The 18,771-nt window shown below is 40.9% G+C and overlaps 1 protein-coding gene across 4 annotated transcripts in view; it reads right to left on the reverse strand.

Moving 5' to 3' along the window:
* The window catches only part of LOC137344466 (TBC1 domain family member 22B-like), a 318,631-nt gene that overhangs the window by 89,358 nt on the left and 210,502 nt on the right, over positions 1–18,771 (reverse strand). For 3 of the 4 annotated variants that reach the window (XM_068007450.1, XM_068007451.1, XM_068007449.1), the window contains one exon: positions 3,172–3,299. The exons of the other annotated variant lie outside the window; for it this stretch is intronic. In XM_068007450.1, the coding sequence (XP_067863551.1) occupies positions 3,172–3,299 (128 nt within the window). The remainder of the gene's footprint in view (positions 1–3,171; positions 3,300–18,771) is intronic. 4 annotated transcript variants of the gene reach the window in all.

The following is an 18,771-nucleotide window of genomic DNA, read 5'->3' on the forward strand; positions in this document are numbered from 1 at the left end:
GTTGAATTGGACTGTTAAGATGATTTACATAAATGTATCTGTTTGTTTAAGTTGATCAAAGTACCTGAGGTGATAGTCACTTTATTAGGTATTCTTTCAGACATCATTCAGAAATTTTTTTAAAGTTTTGAATGGAAGTTAAAAGATTTCAAAATGTAAAAAAAAAATGTTTACAAAATGTTAAGGGGAGACTTCAGATATTAGAAAGAAGGTTTTAAGGAGATTAAGCTGTTTAGATCAAATTGGACGTTGAGAATTCAAAGTGTACTCCAGCAGTTACTTCAACAGCATCAGTTTCCAGGTATAGAAGAAATTACAGTACAACAGACATAATAACAACAGTAATGATACTTCCAAAGTAATTAATTGGCTGAGAAGCTCTTTGGGAAGTGCTGAGGATGTAAAAGGCACTATATAAATCAAGTTCTATCTTTCTTTAACATTGCATGCAAGGATAGCTAAAGGACAGGTAAACAAGAAAAAAAAGTGACCATAAACAACTTGTGAACAACATACCCCAGATGTTAACAGTAACTTGCATTTATATTGTGCTTAAACAAAGAAAAATATCCAAAAGCACTTCGCAAAGATGTAATCAAAAAAAGCATACCCATCCAAAGGAGGAAATATTAGGACTAGTCCAAAAGCTTGCTCAATGAAGGGAGAGGTTTAGAAAGGGAATCCTAGAGAGTAAGGCCTAGATGGTTGAAGGCACAGTTGAAGGTGGGTGAAGGGAGGGGGATGCAGAAGAAGAGAATCAGAAGAATGCAGAGTTCTGAGGGTGGAAGTTGTAGGGCTGGAGGAGGTTGATAATGATGAAAGTGGAAGTAGGCAGTTTTTGTGATGGAGTGCACATTGTGTCGGAAGCTCAACTCAGGGTGAAAAAGGACGCCAAGGTTACAAACAATCTGGTTCAGAGTGAAACAGTGGCCAAGGAAGGGGGGATGGAATCGCTGGCAAGGGTACAGAGTTTGTCGCAGTGGCCGAATACAATGGTTTCAGTCTTCCCAATGTTTAGCTGAAAGAAATTGTATAGAATTGGATGTCAGACAGGCAATCTAACAACACAGAAATAGTTCGGGGTCAAGAAAGTGGTGGAGAGGTGATTAAATTGGAGCATCACAGAGGGCTGCAGAATTGCTTGATACCAAAATCAGCCTGCTACTCAACCCCCAAACTACAGACATAAAATTGGAAAGACACCAGTGCCACTCCACAATATAGACTGTGAACTTAACCATGCCATTCTTGGACATTGAATGCAGTTGATGTTTGTGTTAAAAAGAAGTGCACTAATGCATAATATTGTTATATATAAGCCAGGTGATGAAATCCTTTTCATCAATGCACTGCACTATATATTCACATGACTGGAAAGCAGAAATAATCCATGTCTTTTTAACAAGACATTTAACACAGTGAAATCAGTCACATACACTTTAATGAGTTACAGATATGCTTTTTTTTTGGTAACCATGCATCTTTCACTAACAAATTATTAAGTGAAACTGAGCAAATACAGAGAATGTATGATTTTTACTATTAAGTTTATTGATGATCTTATGACAATTTAGAATTTATTGAGTAAGTAATCACCAATACCGAACCTTACGATAGTAATAACTGCAGTATAAAAAATGTGATCAAATAAAGTAATATGATTAATACACCTCTTTGTCTGATTCAGTCCTGGACCGCTCTGGCAAGTAAAATGTGCTTCATTCGGTGCCTTGCCCTCACTTGCACAAAGTCCCAAATCCCAAAGTCTCATCACTCTTGTCCTTCAAGCAAACTGACTTCAAGATCCAGGGCATGACTTTCAAACCCCTTCATGACTTCGCTCCAACTTACCTTAGGGATCTCCATACATTCCCACCCTTTGCTTCTTGTTCCTTGCTCTGTTTGTTCCTTCAACCACTATGCCCCTCTCTAGTTCACTTCATCTTATCACCTCTTATCTTGTTTTCAAAAGCATCCACAAATCCTTCTACTTAACTGTTCCTTCACCACCTCCCCCACACCACAATCTTTTCTATTTCCCTCCTGCTCAGCATCCACTCTTTTTCCACCTCTCTGTAAAGTACTTTGCTATGTCTTTAACCACATGTGAAGCACATAGAAATGTAAGTTGTTTTAAAGTGGCATTATAACCTCAGGTAACCTATTTAATTCACCTGAAATTAAATTATCAAAATATCAACCATATGTAATGACTTCACTGGAAAAGGCATGGTGTAAAACAGGCTGCTGATTGGCTATCGGCCCATTTTACACTATTGTCATGGACCAATTTTACCCCCACAGTGTTTATTTATCATTAGACTTTGTAGCCTTAAAGGAACACAGATCTACATTTACCTGCACAACACATTGTGTTTTACATGATATAATGTTCCTGGCCTCATAAAAAGCTGCATCCTCTGACTTACCATGAGCAGAACCATGGGAGATTTGCTAGCATATACAAAATAGCAAAGGTCCCAGAACCAATCAATCTCATGAAGTACAACATGAGGTAGAAACTTAGTCAGTATAGAGAATATCTTCAAAAGCAGTTGATGTTTGAGTTGAAATAGTACAGTGATGCATAGTATTGTTATATATATAAGCAAGGTGATGAAATCCTTTTCATATAACTGGAAAGCAGAAATAATCCATGTCTTTTTAGCATGACATATATCACAGTAAAATCAGTCACATACATTTTGTATGAGTTACAGATATGCTTTTTTTGTAACCATGTATCTTTCACTTTTGTTTCATTAACAAATGTAAACAGTGCCACCTCACATGCTGAGCTAGTAAATAATCACTATACCTAATTCATATCTGTTATTACTCATGTTATCAGAATAAATTACTCAAGATGAACGAGAATTTAGGCCCATAAACCATCAGATCTTGACCCACATTCAACATGAGATCTTGTCTTACACTTAAATGCCTGTAGTTCTTAACTATTGTTCTTACACAATGGAACACGTGATGCACAAGCCCATATCACTGTTGTTATAAACTTTGTTTTTTTACTGGTAACTTTTAATGCACTGGTTTAAATTGGCTTGAATTTTGACTAACATTAAAAGTCTCTTTCCCCCCATGTCAATGATTAGAAGATTTAACATCTAGTCTAACCTAGAAGTATTAAGAATATAGTTCTGCAACATTCACCTGATATGTGTCCCAAAGCCGGATGGTGCATCGGAGAGGCAGCTCCCGCATCAGCAAGTTATTCATCCAGCGGAATGCAAACTGCAGGTACTCTACCTCATATTTTCTGAAGTGAACGTGCACTTGTTCTGTGAGGAAAAAATATTTTCAGTTGTTAGTGCATGAGGCACACCTTCAGGAAAAAAAAGATTTTCCCATGGCTCATTTGGTAAAGGCAGCATGCAGCTGGAGCAGCATGTCCCAGGTTCAATTGCATGTCTATGCCAGGTTGGCTGATTTCAATCAAGAGGGAAGTAGAAGTGCTGCAATTGGCTTCCACACCTGTGGCTACAGAATGAAAAATTTGCTCAGGTTTACAATCTTGCTTTCTATCCAGCAATGCCTGCTGGATATGTGGACATTTTGTGAATACAGGATCTGCTCAGCAGTTTTGCATCCCATCATTGAATATCCTGCCAATACTCAGTGTCAAAGCTCACGCATGGGCACTTGGCAATATAGTGTGCATCTGTGTAACTGTACCCCTGCAGGAGTCAATGACGACAATTTTCATCTGCTCACTGCTCTGGGTTTTGACATGGCCGGGACAGTAGTGGTCAAAATATTTTTGAAAAATTTTGCGCTGATTACGCATTTGAGGCCCACCCAATGTAATTTTCGAGCGGGCCTCAAACTAGGCGGCTAGTGCTCCTGTTCGAAATAGGGGAGGAGCCTCATTAAAATATTTAAATCAGGGTCCCATGCCATATTTAGGATGCAATTTTGGCCTTCCATTGCGCGAAGTGCGAGCTCCACCCAGTGGAACGGAGTATTGAGCAACCAAACCAGGAGCATGAATGTTCCTCCTAATCCCACAAAAATCTTCCAGCCTGCTGTCTGTCCTTCAATGGCCCCTCAACTTCCCTGCTCCTCAACTTTCTTCCCCCACCCCACAAGATTGTCCATCTCCACTGAATGTGACACTTCCGGATTGCTTCTGCCAAGGAACTGACAGATTTTCCCCCGTACTCCGATTGACGAACTGTCAGTCAGTGCACTAATCTTTATTGCAATGAGGCCTAACTATGAAAATGGCATTCGATAAGGTGGCACACAAGAGGTTGTTACACAAGATTAGGGCTCACGGGATTGGGGGTAATATATTAGCGTGGATTGAGGATTGGTTAACAGACAGAAATGAGAGTAGGAATAAACAGATCATTTTTGGGTTGGCAGGTTGTAACTAGTGGGGTGCCGCAAGGATCAGTGCTTGGGCCTCAACTGTTTACAATCTATATCAATGACTTAGACGAGGGGACCGAGTGTAATGTATCAAAGTTTGCTGACAATGCAAAGCTAGGTGGGAAAGTAAACTGTGAGCAGGACACAAAGGGATATAGACAGGTTGGGTGAGAAGGTGGCAGATGGAGTATAATGTGGGGAAATGTGAAATTATCCACTTTGGTTGGAAGAACAACAAAGCAGAATATCTTTTAAAAGGTGAGAGACTAAGAAATGTTGGTAGTCAGAAAGATTTGAGTGTCCTTGGACATGAATCACAGAAAGTTAACCTGCAGGCACAGCAAGCAATTAGGAAGGCAAATGGTATGTTATACTTCAAACCCCTTGCAATAAAGGCTAAAAATCAGGAGGTCTTGCTGCTATTATATAGGGCTCTGGTGAGACCACACCTGGAGCACTGTGTACAGTTTTGTTCTTCTTACCTAAGGAAGGTTATGCTTGCCTTAGAGGGAGTGCAATGAAGGTTCATTAGATTGATTCCTGGGATGAGAGTATTGTCCTATGCGGAGAGATTTTGTAGAATGGGTCTATATTCTCTGGAGTTCAGAAGAACGAGAGGTGATCTCATTGAAACATATAAAATTCTGAGAGGGCTTGACAGGGTACATGCTGAGAGGCAGCTTCCCCTGGCTGGAGAGTCCAGAACTACAGGTTATAGTCTCAAGATAAGGGGTCAGCCATTTAGGACCAAGATGAGAAAAAATTTCTTCGCTCCGAGGATTATGAATCTTTGGAATTCTCCACCCCAGAGGGCTGTGAATGCTCAGTCATTGAGTATATTCAAGACTGAGATCGATGGATATTTGGATACTAAGGGAATCAAGGGATATGGGGATAGGGAGGAAAGTGGAGTTGAGGTAGAAGATCAGCCATTATCTTACTGAATGGCAGAGCAGACTCGAGGGGCCGTGTGGCCTACTCCTGCTCTTATTTCTTATGTTCTTATGTAACCTTGGTGCCCTATTAGACCCGAAGCTAAGCATCCAACCCCATATCCTCTCCATTACACAGACTACCCACAAGGACCTTCGTAACATCGTCCGCCTCCGCCCAGCCTCAGTCCATCTGCTGCTGAAACCCTCATCCGTGCCTTTGCCACCTCCAGATTCGATTACGCCAATGCTCTCCTGGATGAACTCCCATCTTCCACCTTCTATAAACTTGAGCTCATCCAAAACTCTGCTACTCATATTCTATTCTGCACCAAGTCCCGCTCGCCCACCTACATTAAGCTTCCAGCCCCCCAGTGCTTCAAATTAATAATTCTCATCCTCGTATTTAAATCCTTTCAATGCCTCACTCCTTCCTATCTCTCTGACCTCCTCCTGCCTAGTAACCCCCCCGAGAACTCTGCGTTCCTTCGACTTTGTCGTATGTGCATTCCTCTTCTCTTTGCCCCACCACCGGCAGCTGTGCCTTCAACCATCTAGGCCCTACGTTCTAGAATTCCCTCCCGAAACCACTCCATCTGCCTCTCCTCCTTTAAAACCCTCCTTAAAACCCAAGGGTTTGTTCACCTTTCTAATATTGCCTTCTTTGGCTTGCTGTCCATTTTTGTCTGCTTACACCTCTGTGAAGTCCTTGGGACGTTTATCTATTTTAATCGCAAGTTGTTATCGTAGCTGAACATGAAAGGTTGAGCAAGTGTAGTCTTTAGGTGGAGTTTGAGGGCAGGGGATACATGGACCAGAACGCAGAAACAATTCAGTCCACATTACAAAGTCAGAAATTCTGTGCTTATTTTTATATAATACTATGATTTGATAATATTATTTGTAGTTAAATAGGAAAAGTTATGGCAGTTCGGGAAGCAGAGAAATAGAGTTGGTTGGAGCATAGGAGTTTCTCTGCACAACAGGCTGAGGAGCTGGAAGACACAAAAGTAAAGCTTTGCAGTGCCACCACTGGTGGTGCAACTGCAGCATGACAACTTTGCATAGCCAGTTCCATTATAAATGTGCACATAGAAATTTATAATGTAAGAAACTGACACAAAAGTGGGACAAGAACATATCCAGAAGAAGTGAGGTTTTGTAAACTGGAACTTTTCACAGACACAAGGTTTTTAATTTATGTATAGAAAAGTCACTAGGATGTACAAAACAATCATCAACATTCCACTATCTCTGTATAAAATATGCCATACCATATATTTCTGGCACAGTGAAACATTTGCTTAGCAAGTTTACGAAAGATCCTGTCCTGATATAATTTCAGTAATTCTGCTTGCTTTCCAATTTTATGGAATTAAGTCTGTCGGATTTCTTAGACGGGGTCAATGCTCGGCACATGGAGAACCTAACGAAGTAGGAAAAAAATGCTTACAGAGATCAGCATTGTGAGGGAATAAGTAATAAACTTAACAGTGTTTATAAACATTTTTTTTGAAAAAAGTGCCACACTACTCAAAACCATGGGTAATTATAAGGAATGAAGTATTTCAAAATTTGCCACTTCTGTTACTGAATGAGAACAATAGAGTTCACATTAGATAGCTGTGAAAACAACTGCAAATTGAATCAGGCATCTCTTCAAGGTTCACATAAAATTGAATCTACTCTGCATTCACAACAGTAAATTGCAATTTTGTAAAGTGTATGAGGCTTTTTATAGTGCTGAACCAGCAATCACAACAGGGAGATTGCAGACACAGTGAAAACAGTTTTGTTGTTAACAACAGTCTGCCTCTGCGCAAAAATAAAATTATGTCCCTTTCTGGATTTATACCAGTCCTGTGCATAAATTGTATGATAGACACGTGTGACATATGTAAGCAATTCAACTTCATTGCTTGGTTTAGCTAGAAATCAATTTTTTTGCCATCTCCCAAAGGGTTAACAAGCAGGATTGAACAGATTTTCTTTATAATTCAATCTGGCAGCTGCCAGATTCTGTTTTTTTTAAATTGATAAATGATATTTCCACTCTTTTTAATACAGTTGCTGGTGCATTCATTTTTTTCTTCTTCCAGCAATATGCAGGTTTCAGCCATCTGCTCGAAAATATGCCTTCTGTATGTTCATATAAATCTTCATTTAAAACATTCCAACAGACTCAAGGGATATAAATGAAAAAGAGTTTTACAGCAGTCATTTTCCCCTCACTTAAACATTCACATTTATGCATAGCTTGCTCATTTACGACAAAGATTAGTTTCGACAAAAGTTATATAATTTTACTATTACACTGTATTTGCATGCACTTCTTTATCCGTTTAATCCTGGTGTGAAGACTATTTTTCAATCCCCAAACTTTCTCTGCATTTTAACAAAAAACTTAATTTCCTTCCAATTTGGTTACTGCCATTTGTTACACATACAAATCCCAATTGAAAAAAGACCCCCAAATTGCAACATTGGTATCCGAACAAGCTATCAAGGCAACCAGAGGAGCGGCACTGAAATTCTGACATCAGGGCAGAACAAAGCACAAATAAACTTGCAGTGACATCACAGTGAAGGTGAATTAGTTTTAAAAACTGTCATTGAACAACAGGTGAAGCAGAATCCCAGCTTTGATGATATTGAACATGCCACACGACGTGACTGGCTGAGAGTTTTGTGTCACAGGCCAAACTGCCAAGGATGGCAAATTCAGAGCCAGGCTCTTTAAGGTATTAATGAAGCAATAATCAACTTGAAGGAGAGAATTTTTAGTGATAAATTAAACCTGACACATATTCCTTTAACCTGAGAAGGCACATATTCTTGTTTATATCACATAAACTAGCTGTAACCAGCTAATCGAGATTCAGTCTAGTTTTACTCTGTTCTTGATAATATTGTGACTTTTTAAAAAATGCAATGTGAACAAGAGCTTTGTCTAGATTGTTGATGCAATTATACCACAAACGAAAGTCATCAGTTAGAGTCGGTGATGGAATGATCCCCTGCAACAAGTTAACGTGTTGCTAAATTGGCTACTCTCTCATGCAGTGCTCTGACACTGCTACAGACTTGTCTCCTAGCTATTGGTGGAGTCTGTAATGCAATGTTGCTCTACAATAGGTTAACTTGCCAGCAAATTGGTCGCCTTTAGAGGTTCTACAGTACTAGTAGATTGATCTGGCATCATTAAAGACAACAGCATTGTTAATCTTAACTGCAGAAAGAATATTTGCACCTTCAAATTAAATAATTAAAGCATAATTATTGAAGCCAAGTTTACCTGTGACTAATATTAGCTAAAACACAACCTATTTGTGCAATAGTTCATAAGAAAAATCAAGATTGGAATAGGACTACCAAAAGATACACACGATGAACTCACAGGTAATGACAGCAAAATGACAGAAATTTTAAATAATTACATTGCCTCAGTTTTACCAGGGAGACCAACATGCTGGGCATGACATTAGAAGAAGAGATCAAAAAAGATACAAAGACATTTAAGATAGAAAGGGGGAAGACAATAGATAAATGAATCAAACTTTGGGAGGAGAAAAACCCTGGTCCGGATGGATTGCATCTGCGCATATTAAAAGAAGTTTAGGGAAGAGATAGCAGAGGCACTGTTACATATATATAAAAATTCATTGGAAAAGGGAATAGTGCCAGAGAACTGGTGGACAGCTAATGTGATTCCTATATTTAAAAAGACAGATAGAACAAGTCCCGGGAGCTACAGACCAATTAGCTTAACGTCGGTGGTAGGAAAGATAATGGAATCCTTACTCAAAGATGTAATAGAAAAACATCTAGAAACCGAGAATATAATAAAGAATAGCCAGCACGGATTTCAAAAGGGAAGGTCATGCTTGACCAACCTTATTGAATTCTTTGAAGAAGTAACAGAAAGGGTAGACAAGAGTAATGCAGTAGATGTAATATATTTGGATTTTCAAAAGGCCTTCGGTAAGATACTGCATCGTCGACTCATGATGAAGGTGAAAGCATGTGGAGTCAGGGACAAGTAGAAGAATGGATAGCAAGCTGGCTACAGAACAGAAAACAGAGAGTCGGGGTTAAAAGTAGTTACTCAGACTGGCAAAAGATGGGAAGTGGTGTTCCACAAGGATCGGTGCTGGGAACACTATTGTTCACCATTTACATAAACGATTTGGACTCAGGAATCGGAAGTTCAATTTCAAAATTTGTGGACAATACAAAATTGGGGGGGGTATAGTTAATATCGAGGAGGACTGCGCCAAAATACAGGAAGACGTTAATAAACTTGCCGAATGGGCGTGTAATTGGCAAATGAATTTCAATCCAGATAAGTATGAGGTATTACATTTTGGTAGGAAGAATAAGGGGGCCACATACTGCTTGGATAATAAGAGTCTAAATGGGGTAGAGGAACAGAGGGATCTATATAGAACCTTGGTTAGACCATACTTGGAGTACTGTGAACAGTTCTGGTCTCCATATTATAAAAAGGATATAGAGGCACTGGAAGAGGTACAAAAAAGATTTACTCGGATGATACCAGAACCGAGAGGTTATACCTACCAGGAAAGATTGAGCAGGCTGGGGCTTTTTTCTCTGGAAAAGAGAAGACTGCGGGGTGACCGGATAGAGGTCTTTAAGATTATGAAAGGGTTTGTTTGGGTAGACGTAGAGAAGATGTTTCCATTTGTGGGGGAGACCAGAACTAGGGGCCATAAATATAACATAATCATTAACAAATCCAATAGGAAATTCAGGAGAAACTTCTTTACCCAGAGAGTGGTTAGAATGTGGAACTCGCTACCACAAGAAGCAGTTGAGGCGACTAGCATAGATGCATTTAAGGGGAAGCTAGATAAACACATGAGGTAGAAAGGAATAGAAGGATATGCTGAAAGAGTTAGATGAAGTAGGGAGGGAGGAAGTGTTGGCTGTTGGGCCGAATGGCCTGTTTCTGTGCAGTAACATGTTATGCAATTCTATGTAATTCTGTGTATTTTAAACAGGCTAATGCTTCTGCTAAAAATGCAGACAGAAGAATTTGCTTCTAATGTGTTACAGTAATTTCTAGGCTTGTATTCTCAAACTACAATAAACTATTAACTTTCTTAAATTATTGGCCAATCAAAAATTCCACCTCCATGTTCAAATTTCTGTCCTCCACTGTTCTGCTTTAGATTTCTGTCTGTCCCACGAGCTGCCCATTTTTGCCAGCTGGCATTGAACATCTGATTCATTTCCAACTGGCAGAGTCCAAAAAAAGGGGAAATACCTCGATGGCTCAATTTTGTTGCTGCTGAGGTTGCTAAGCAACAGCATGGCCATTGCATGTTAGTTGCTGAGACTGTTAATTCCAATGCAGTTCACTGTTGCCTGAGATTTTCACCTCACACAATCAAATGGGTGTTCCAGATGGCACAGTACACCTAACCAATTTACCACATATATAGGGTATATATAAAAAATATATCACCTTATTCTAGGCTGAAATCAAGTCCCAGAGATGAATGTCCACTCAGCTTTCAAAATATCATCTAAAAAATGCTTTTGTACACACTATTTGCTTATTAAAAAAGGAATTGTTTGGAATGAAATGACATTTCAGCTGCATTATTCTCTGAGCAAACCGGGAATTAGACCATCTGAACTGCAAGCAGAAGTTTAATTAGACTATATTCGCTGTGGTCCTTGTGATAAAACCAAGAAACATCTGGCATTCACTTGGCATCTTCTTTGGCAAGGTGGCTGAAACTGGGAACTCACTGTGAATGTAAACCCATGTTCCATCATTCTATGGCACAGCATGACAAATAGCATCATTCAAACCTCTTTTAGAAATGGATACTATATAAGGTTATGATGAACGTCATTCCACATGAGGATTCCAACAAAGTTAGGTTTAAGGGATCGTTAGTCCAGTTAAGTATCTAGTTAAGTGGCTTTGTCCTCCAGTATTTGTGGGAAAAATGCTCTCCCAGCCCTGAGTAGAAACTCCCTGTATTTTTGGAGTAGGAAAAATATCAAGGGCAGAATTATATCTTTTCTCTCTAGATGTGGGATGGTTAATAAAATGATTTCATATTTTAATAATGCATCATTTTAACAGAAGTCCCATGAGTTAACCATGATGCGCTTGAATTTGAAAAAGACTCCATTGCAATTTTCTTCATCTATGGATTTTTGGTGATTGATACACATCGAAAAAGAATTCATCAGCCATCAGCCTATTGACCAATAAATTAGCATAAAGCTGTGAGCTCTGAGTATGATTGAGCGGTTTGACCAGCCATGCTGTTGGCTGTGAGGGGCTTTTCGTAACTTCTTTCTGGGTTTGGTCCAAGGTGATGGTACTTCAACTCCAGCTAAGACAAGCTCATAATGAGCCCTGCTTAAAGTCTGCAATATGAATGTCCATATTATTTCTGGAGAGAAATTCATTCTATTAACTTTTTGTGGTCATATTTGGCGAGGCACCCTCCATTCGATAGTGTAATTTTGACTTGATTATCATGTACCTTTAAGTATACTTATAAAGCATGGGTTATTAATACATATGAAACCCATGTCCAAGACTTCAAAAAAAAACATTGCCACTACCCAGGTTTCTTTCTTAGATAACTGATAGTGTTCTCCCTCCCCCTCCAATTTAAAGACCAACTCAGTCTTTAAATTCTAAATCACCGGATGTACTACAAAATATGGTCAGATCTGAATGGGAGCTAAATGACTTAGACAATCTTCACTGCCATTACTGACATTGGGAGCAGACTGGTATCGACACCCATAATGTAAGGCTCTCAGTGGCTTACACAATAGGATCAAATCCCTGCATCTAATGTGGTTGTGGAACATTATGGCAGAGTCACAATGAAATGAGAGAATATTCACACAATGAAATGAGAGAAAAATTTGTGGGCCAATTTGATATGTTTCTTGGGTTTGTTCATGAAAATAGTCACTGATTCGCCCTCCTGAATTTCATCAGTTGCTAATGCACACCTCATGAAAACTTGAACATTTTCTCAGAACATGAACATAATTGGAGATACCACTTCTGGAAGGTCTTTCTGCACTTGAAACAAGACCTAAGGCCAGAATTTGACATAAATAAGTATTTTTGTGACCCAAACTTGCTCATTAAGCAAAAGTTTCAAGTATACAGGCTAAAGAAGAAGCCAGAGCTATCAAATTTTTCTTTTCTTATCCCTGGAACAGCAGGAACACAAGTATGTTTAATGACAGGAAGAAATAACTGAAGAAGGACTTTGTGGTGTAATGTATAAAGAGCATAAGATTGGGAAGTCATAGAGCAAAGAATGAAAATATTTTCAAAAGAACAGGTATTACACAATTGTGACTTCCCTTCGTGTTGCTTGATTTGTCCATGATGTGAAGAATAATGAATGAAACAATGATGGAAAGGAGGTACATAAATAGGTTTCTTTTTCTGACAGATGTCTGTCAAAGTAGAAGCAACATCATAAAAGCATTCTGCATCACTAACAGGATTTTCAGATAGAAGAAAAATGGCCCTGAAAATCTTCGGGATGCGATTCCTGCAGTTATGCTGGGATTGTGCTTGCCAACGTTCACTGCACTGGAGTTTGTAGGGTCAGTAGGAGTGCACCTAATTTGCATGTGGTAAGCAAGCACAAGTGCCTCTATGGGTGCATCTCTGCACCTGCCTGCTCTGTGCAGCCAGAAAATACGGCATTTGCCCATGGATGGAGAAGGGGGTAGCCTAGCATCCGAGCCATAGCCTCCTTGACACTCAGTATAAATGGGTTAATCAAGAATTTTAAAAAAAATCTTTGGGGATCTAGGCTGTTTTCCTGGCATGGGCACCCCACCGGTAGACCCCACTTCCACCCATCTTGCGAAAAGTATGCTTAATCTCACTCAGCGTAAAGATCTCCAGTATTACGTTGGATCCTGACTGAACAAGGGGAAGTCCCAGCATAAGAAGTCTAAACAGAATGCAGACCACGTTGAATACAGAGATTTACTTCATCCATGAGAAAAACAAACTCAGTTTTGACTCTGACAGTAGCAAATTATTCAGTTGTTCTTAACTACGGAATTTACTCAGCACTGTTGTAATTATTCAGCAATACTATAATTACTGCTAAAGGACATTTTTACAACGCATCAAAGATACTGCACAAGACATTGCTAAATATGTTTATTCCACAGGGGAAGATTATCAGGGCCATTTTCAATTGAATTCCATTTTATCACATGGGATTCGATTATGCTGATCTGCTGGGAATAATTTTTCATGCTTCCATTCGTATTGGTGCAAAAGTCAAAAAGCAGTGGACTTGGAGATTACATCATTCAGATGCAAGAGAGTTGTGAGTGATTTTAAAAAAATTTCATAAGTAGGATAACACTGCATCAACATTAACGAGGAACACTGTGCAATGTCATGTAAAACTTCTGTGGTACAGCTGATAGTTCAAAATAAATCGACATGGCAAGAGTGGAGTTTTAGTCTGTTATAATGGTCTGTGCTTTTTATGAAGTACAAAGTACTGCACATTTCCATCCAAACATTTGTAATTTCATTATCTGAATTAAGCATGCAAAACTTGCAGTCTCCTGAAATTATAAAATGTCCCATTTAAATTGGGAACAGTAATTACCGAATTGATAGGAAGGAACTGTTACTTCATTGCAGTCCATCCTTCACTATAATGTGGCATTCTAAAAAGGTTCAGAGAAGGTATAATTTATTCACTTTCATCTAGTTTTCAGATCATTGCTAAAAGTAAAAAGAAAATCAGGTAAGTTCTGCTTTCAGCTAGAAGTCTGTTTTAAAACTAAAATATATGGTAAGTATAAAAAGCAAAAAAATTGTACATGCTGGAAATCTGAAACAAAAACAGAAGATGCTGACTGATGTTAACTTGTCTGATCTCTCCACAGATGCTGACTGACCTGCTGAATGTTTCCAGCATTTTCTGTTTTTAGTAACACAGATATTGACCATTGTTAAATCCAACCAACTCCAAATTTTTAGTCTTCACAAAAATTCAAAAGTGCAGCTCCTTGCACATTAATATACAGCTTGATATATTCAAGGTTGAGCTTCTGAAGGATAACATTTATTTATTAATACTGGCTGTTCCTCAAAATGTGGTTATAAGTTCTGATATATCAATTTGTACAAATTTTTAAAAATCAAAAGACCATTGCTGACGTAAGAGGAGATAATTATTGTTAAAGGGTCATTTATTAAAGGGATTGCAGTTCATCAGTGGACAAAACTGAAGCTAGAAAACAACCAATATTTACAATCTGCACATTAGATGTAAAACACACATATACTTAGCAAAAATGTAGCTCAATCCTGTAAGGATTTTAGACTCACAGGAGTGTATGAGGCAAAAATATCTGTGTATGGAGCAAAATTATTTGGTGAAGTAGCCATTTTGTGCATTCGGTACGCACAAATGGTATTAAGGATTGAACCATTTAAAAATACATCAATTAATGGTGAAAGAATTTCGTGGGGAGTGATAGCAAAGACATCAGCCATTACAGCGCACGTCATTCAGGGTCAAGCAGTCAAGGAAGTGGCAGGTCAGAAAGAGATGTAGTGTTGGAGTCAGACAGGGCAAAGAGACTTACTAGGGCAGAGCTGAATGCATTAGGATCTTGGCACGCACTAATACTTGGAGGAGAAGGAAGAGAAGGTTAGGGTTGGCAGAGCAGAGATGCTGAATTGGCTAGGGCCTGGTCATGCAAGAAAAAGATTGTTTTAGTAGTGCCAAAGATAATTTAAAAACTGAAAGTAAAAAACAAAAGCATAGCATTAAAAATGACTGCCTTATGTTGTGGAGATCTAATAGGTTTGTGGTGTCATGTGATTAGCATGCACAGCAAGTCTTGCATCTAATAGCATGGTGAGTCCATCACCGGCATCTCCACATCATGGCTACCATCGACACCACAAACTGCCGGCTCACAGTGGAAAGGATATCCAAGAAGATCGCGCATATAGACACGGACATCAAGTTTTTACAGAGCTGCAAGAAAGCAGACAAGATCCCAAAAGGACTACAGATCACGAACCCACTCAAGTCGACATACAACTCGGATTACGCTGAGAGGCTCTGCCGTCGTACCCCTCGCACACTCCGCAACCATCTCGTACACCAACTCTACAGCAGACGCCGCAACCTCGAAACCAAGATAGAGTCCGTACTCTCAACCTGTACTCAGGACACAGCAGACCAGCTACGAGACACCGCCAAACAGACAAGGCAACGGAACTACGCTGCCGACATGAAAACCAAGAGCAGGAAGCTTGAGAAACTCGGCATCACCGCCAGCATCAACCAAGCTTCCCCTGGTACCACGGTTGCAACCACAGGGAAGTCTATCGTCAATTTGTCCGACCACACCCTTCAACCAGACGAAATCGAAGTTCTCAGCTGAGGGCTCAATTTCTGTCCCACTACCAAAATGGACCCCATTGGTCTCGCGGCGGACACAGAGGAATTCATCAGGAGAATGAGGCTCCGGGAATTCTTCCACAAATCCCAAGATTTCAGCAGCGAACCCAATGAGACAATCAACGATCCGGAACAGCAGACAGAGGGATCCGCGGTAGAGCAACCGAAGAAGAAAGAGTCAAACTGGACTCCTCCGGAGGGTCGCTGCCCTAAGCTTGACATGTATGCTCAAGCTGTCAGGAAATGCGTCAATGCCAGATTCATCAGCCGCACTCACAAGACAGTCCGGAATGTCACCTGAGCACAACGCAACGCCATCAACGCTCTCAAGACCAACCGCAACATCGTCATCAAACCAGCGGACAAAGGAGGAGCCATCGTCATACAGAACAGAACGGACTATTGCAAAGAAGCATACCGACAACTGGACAACCAGGAACACTACAGATGGTTACCCGCAGATCCAACCAAAGAACACACCCACCAGCTCAACAAACTGATCAAGACCTTCGATCCAGACCTTCAAAGCATCCTACGCGCTCTCATCCCACGTACTCCCCGCGTGGGAGACTTCTACTGCCTCCCAAAGATACACAAAGCCAACACACCCGGACGTCCTATCGTATCAGGCAATGGAACCCTGTGTGAGAACCTCTCTGGATACGTCGAGGGCATCCTGAAACCCATCGTACAGGGAACCCCCAGCTTCTGTCGCGACACTACAGACTTCCTACAAAAACTCAGTACCCACGGACCAGTTGAACCAGGAACACTTCTCACCACGATGTCACCTCGGCACTCTACACCAGTATCCCCCACGATGACGGCATCGCTGCAACAGCATCAATACTCAACACCAACAACAGCCAATCTCCAGACGCCATCCTACAACTCATCCGCTTCATCCTGGATCACAATGTCTTCACCTTCGATAACCAGTTCTTTACCCAAACACACGGAACAACCATGGGGACCAAATTCGCACCCCAATACGCCAACATTTTCATGCACAAGTTCGAGCAGAACTTCTTCACTGCACAGGACCTCCAACCAACACTATACACCAGATACATCGACAACATTTTCTTTCTATGGACCCACAGTGAGGAAACACTAAAGAGACTACACGCTAACATCAACAAGTTCCATCCCACCATCAAGCTCACCATGGACTACTCCTCAGAATCGGTTTCTTTCTTGGACACACGAATCTCCATCAAAGACGGGCACCTCAGCACCTCACTCTACCGCAAGCCCACGGACAACCTCACGATGCTCCACTTTTCCAGCTTCCACCCTAACCACGTCAAAGTGGCCGTCCCCTATGGACAGGCCCTGCGAATACACAGGATCTGCTCAGACGAGGAGGAACATGATGGACACCTACAGACGCTGAAAGACGCCCTCGTAAGAACGGGATATGACGTTCGACTCGTCGATCGACAGTTCCGACGGGCCACAGCGAAAAATCGCATCGACCTCCTCAGAAGACTAACACGGGACGCAACCAACAGAGTACCCTTCGTCGTCCAGTACTTCCCCGGAGCAGAGAAACTACGCTATGTTCTCCGCAGCCTTCAACATGTCATCGATGACGACGAACACCTCGCTAAGGGTATCCCCACACCTCCACTACTTGCCTTCAAACAGCCACCCAACCTCAAACAGACCATCGTTCGCAGCAAATTACCCAGCTTTCAGGAGAACAGCGTCCACGACACCACACAACCCTGCCACGGCAACCTCTGCAAGACATGCCAGATCATCGACACAGATACCAACATCACACGAGAGGACACCACCCACCAGGTACATGGTTCATACTCCTGTGACTCGGCCAACGTTGTCTACATCATACGTTGCAGGAAAGGATGCCCCGGAGCATGGTACATTGGTGAAACCATGCAGACACTGCGACAACGGATGAACGGACACCGCGCAACAATCGCCAGACAGGAGGGTTCCCTCCCAGTCGGGGAACACTTCAGCAGTCAAGGACATTCAGCCACCGATCTTCGGGTAAGCGTTCTCCAAGACGGCCTTCGAGACACACGACAACGCAAAATCGTCGAGCAGAAATTGATAGCCAAGTTCCGCACCCATGAGGACGGCCTCAACCGGGATCTTGGGTTCATGTCACGCGACACGTAACCCCACCAGCGAATAAAAGTTATCTGTTTTTAATACAAAGGGTCATTTTCTGTCTTTCTCTTCCTTTCGGATGTTTCTCCCTCTCTCTCTCTCTGTTTTGTGTTCTGGCCGTTTGTATATTCGGTGGTCCTGTTGGTAACACCTCTCTGTCTGAACACTTTGATTGCCTTGACAACGGGCAGTTGGAAAGATTATCTGTAATCACCAGGTATTGTTCTCTGAATATAAATGCGAAACGTTCAAGGATTTCCACATTCACCTGACGAAGGAGAAAGCCTCCGAAAGCTTGTGATTTTCAAATAAAATTGTTGGACTATAACCTGGTGTTGTAAGATTCTTTACATTTAATAGCATGGTGGCAGGCTTGATGGACCAGCTGGTCTTTTCCTGCCCAATCATCAATGACACAGACTCATCAAGATAGGACAGGTTCACATGCACAAGGTTTTTGGTAATACTATCAAATTTGTGCTATTGCTCATGGTGAGTTGGAGATTATGCTATTGTACATGAAGCGTACTAAGATTTGGAAGTGAGGGAATGGGCACATAGCAGCTGAAAAAATTTGGTGATAGTGCCAGCAAGTGTTTTTTGAATGGTTTCTTGGAAATTTGTGCCAATTAGGATTTTTTTTCTGTAAATTAGATGCAAAACTTGCTGCCCATCATTTAAAAAAATTCCTCATGTGCAATGCTGCCCCCCCAATTCTAAAATATGGCAGCATTTATTAGACTCAGAAGGGATTAAGTTGCATCCTCAGAGTTTGTCCACAGAATGACACTGGTGCATTCTGAAAGTTGTGGTCTGATATCTGGTAGAGC

The sequence above is a fragment of the Heptranchias perlo genome, chromosome 27 (genome assembly GCF_035084215.1).
Source record: "Heptranchias perlo isolate sHepPer1 chromosome 27, sHepPer1.hap1, whole genome shotgun sequence".
Classification (NCBI taxonomy): domain Eukaryota; kingdom Metazoa; phylum Chordata; class Chondrichthyes; order Hexanchiformes; family Hexanchidae; genus Heptranchias; species Heptranchias perlo.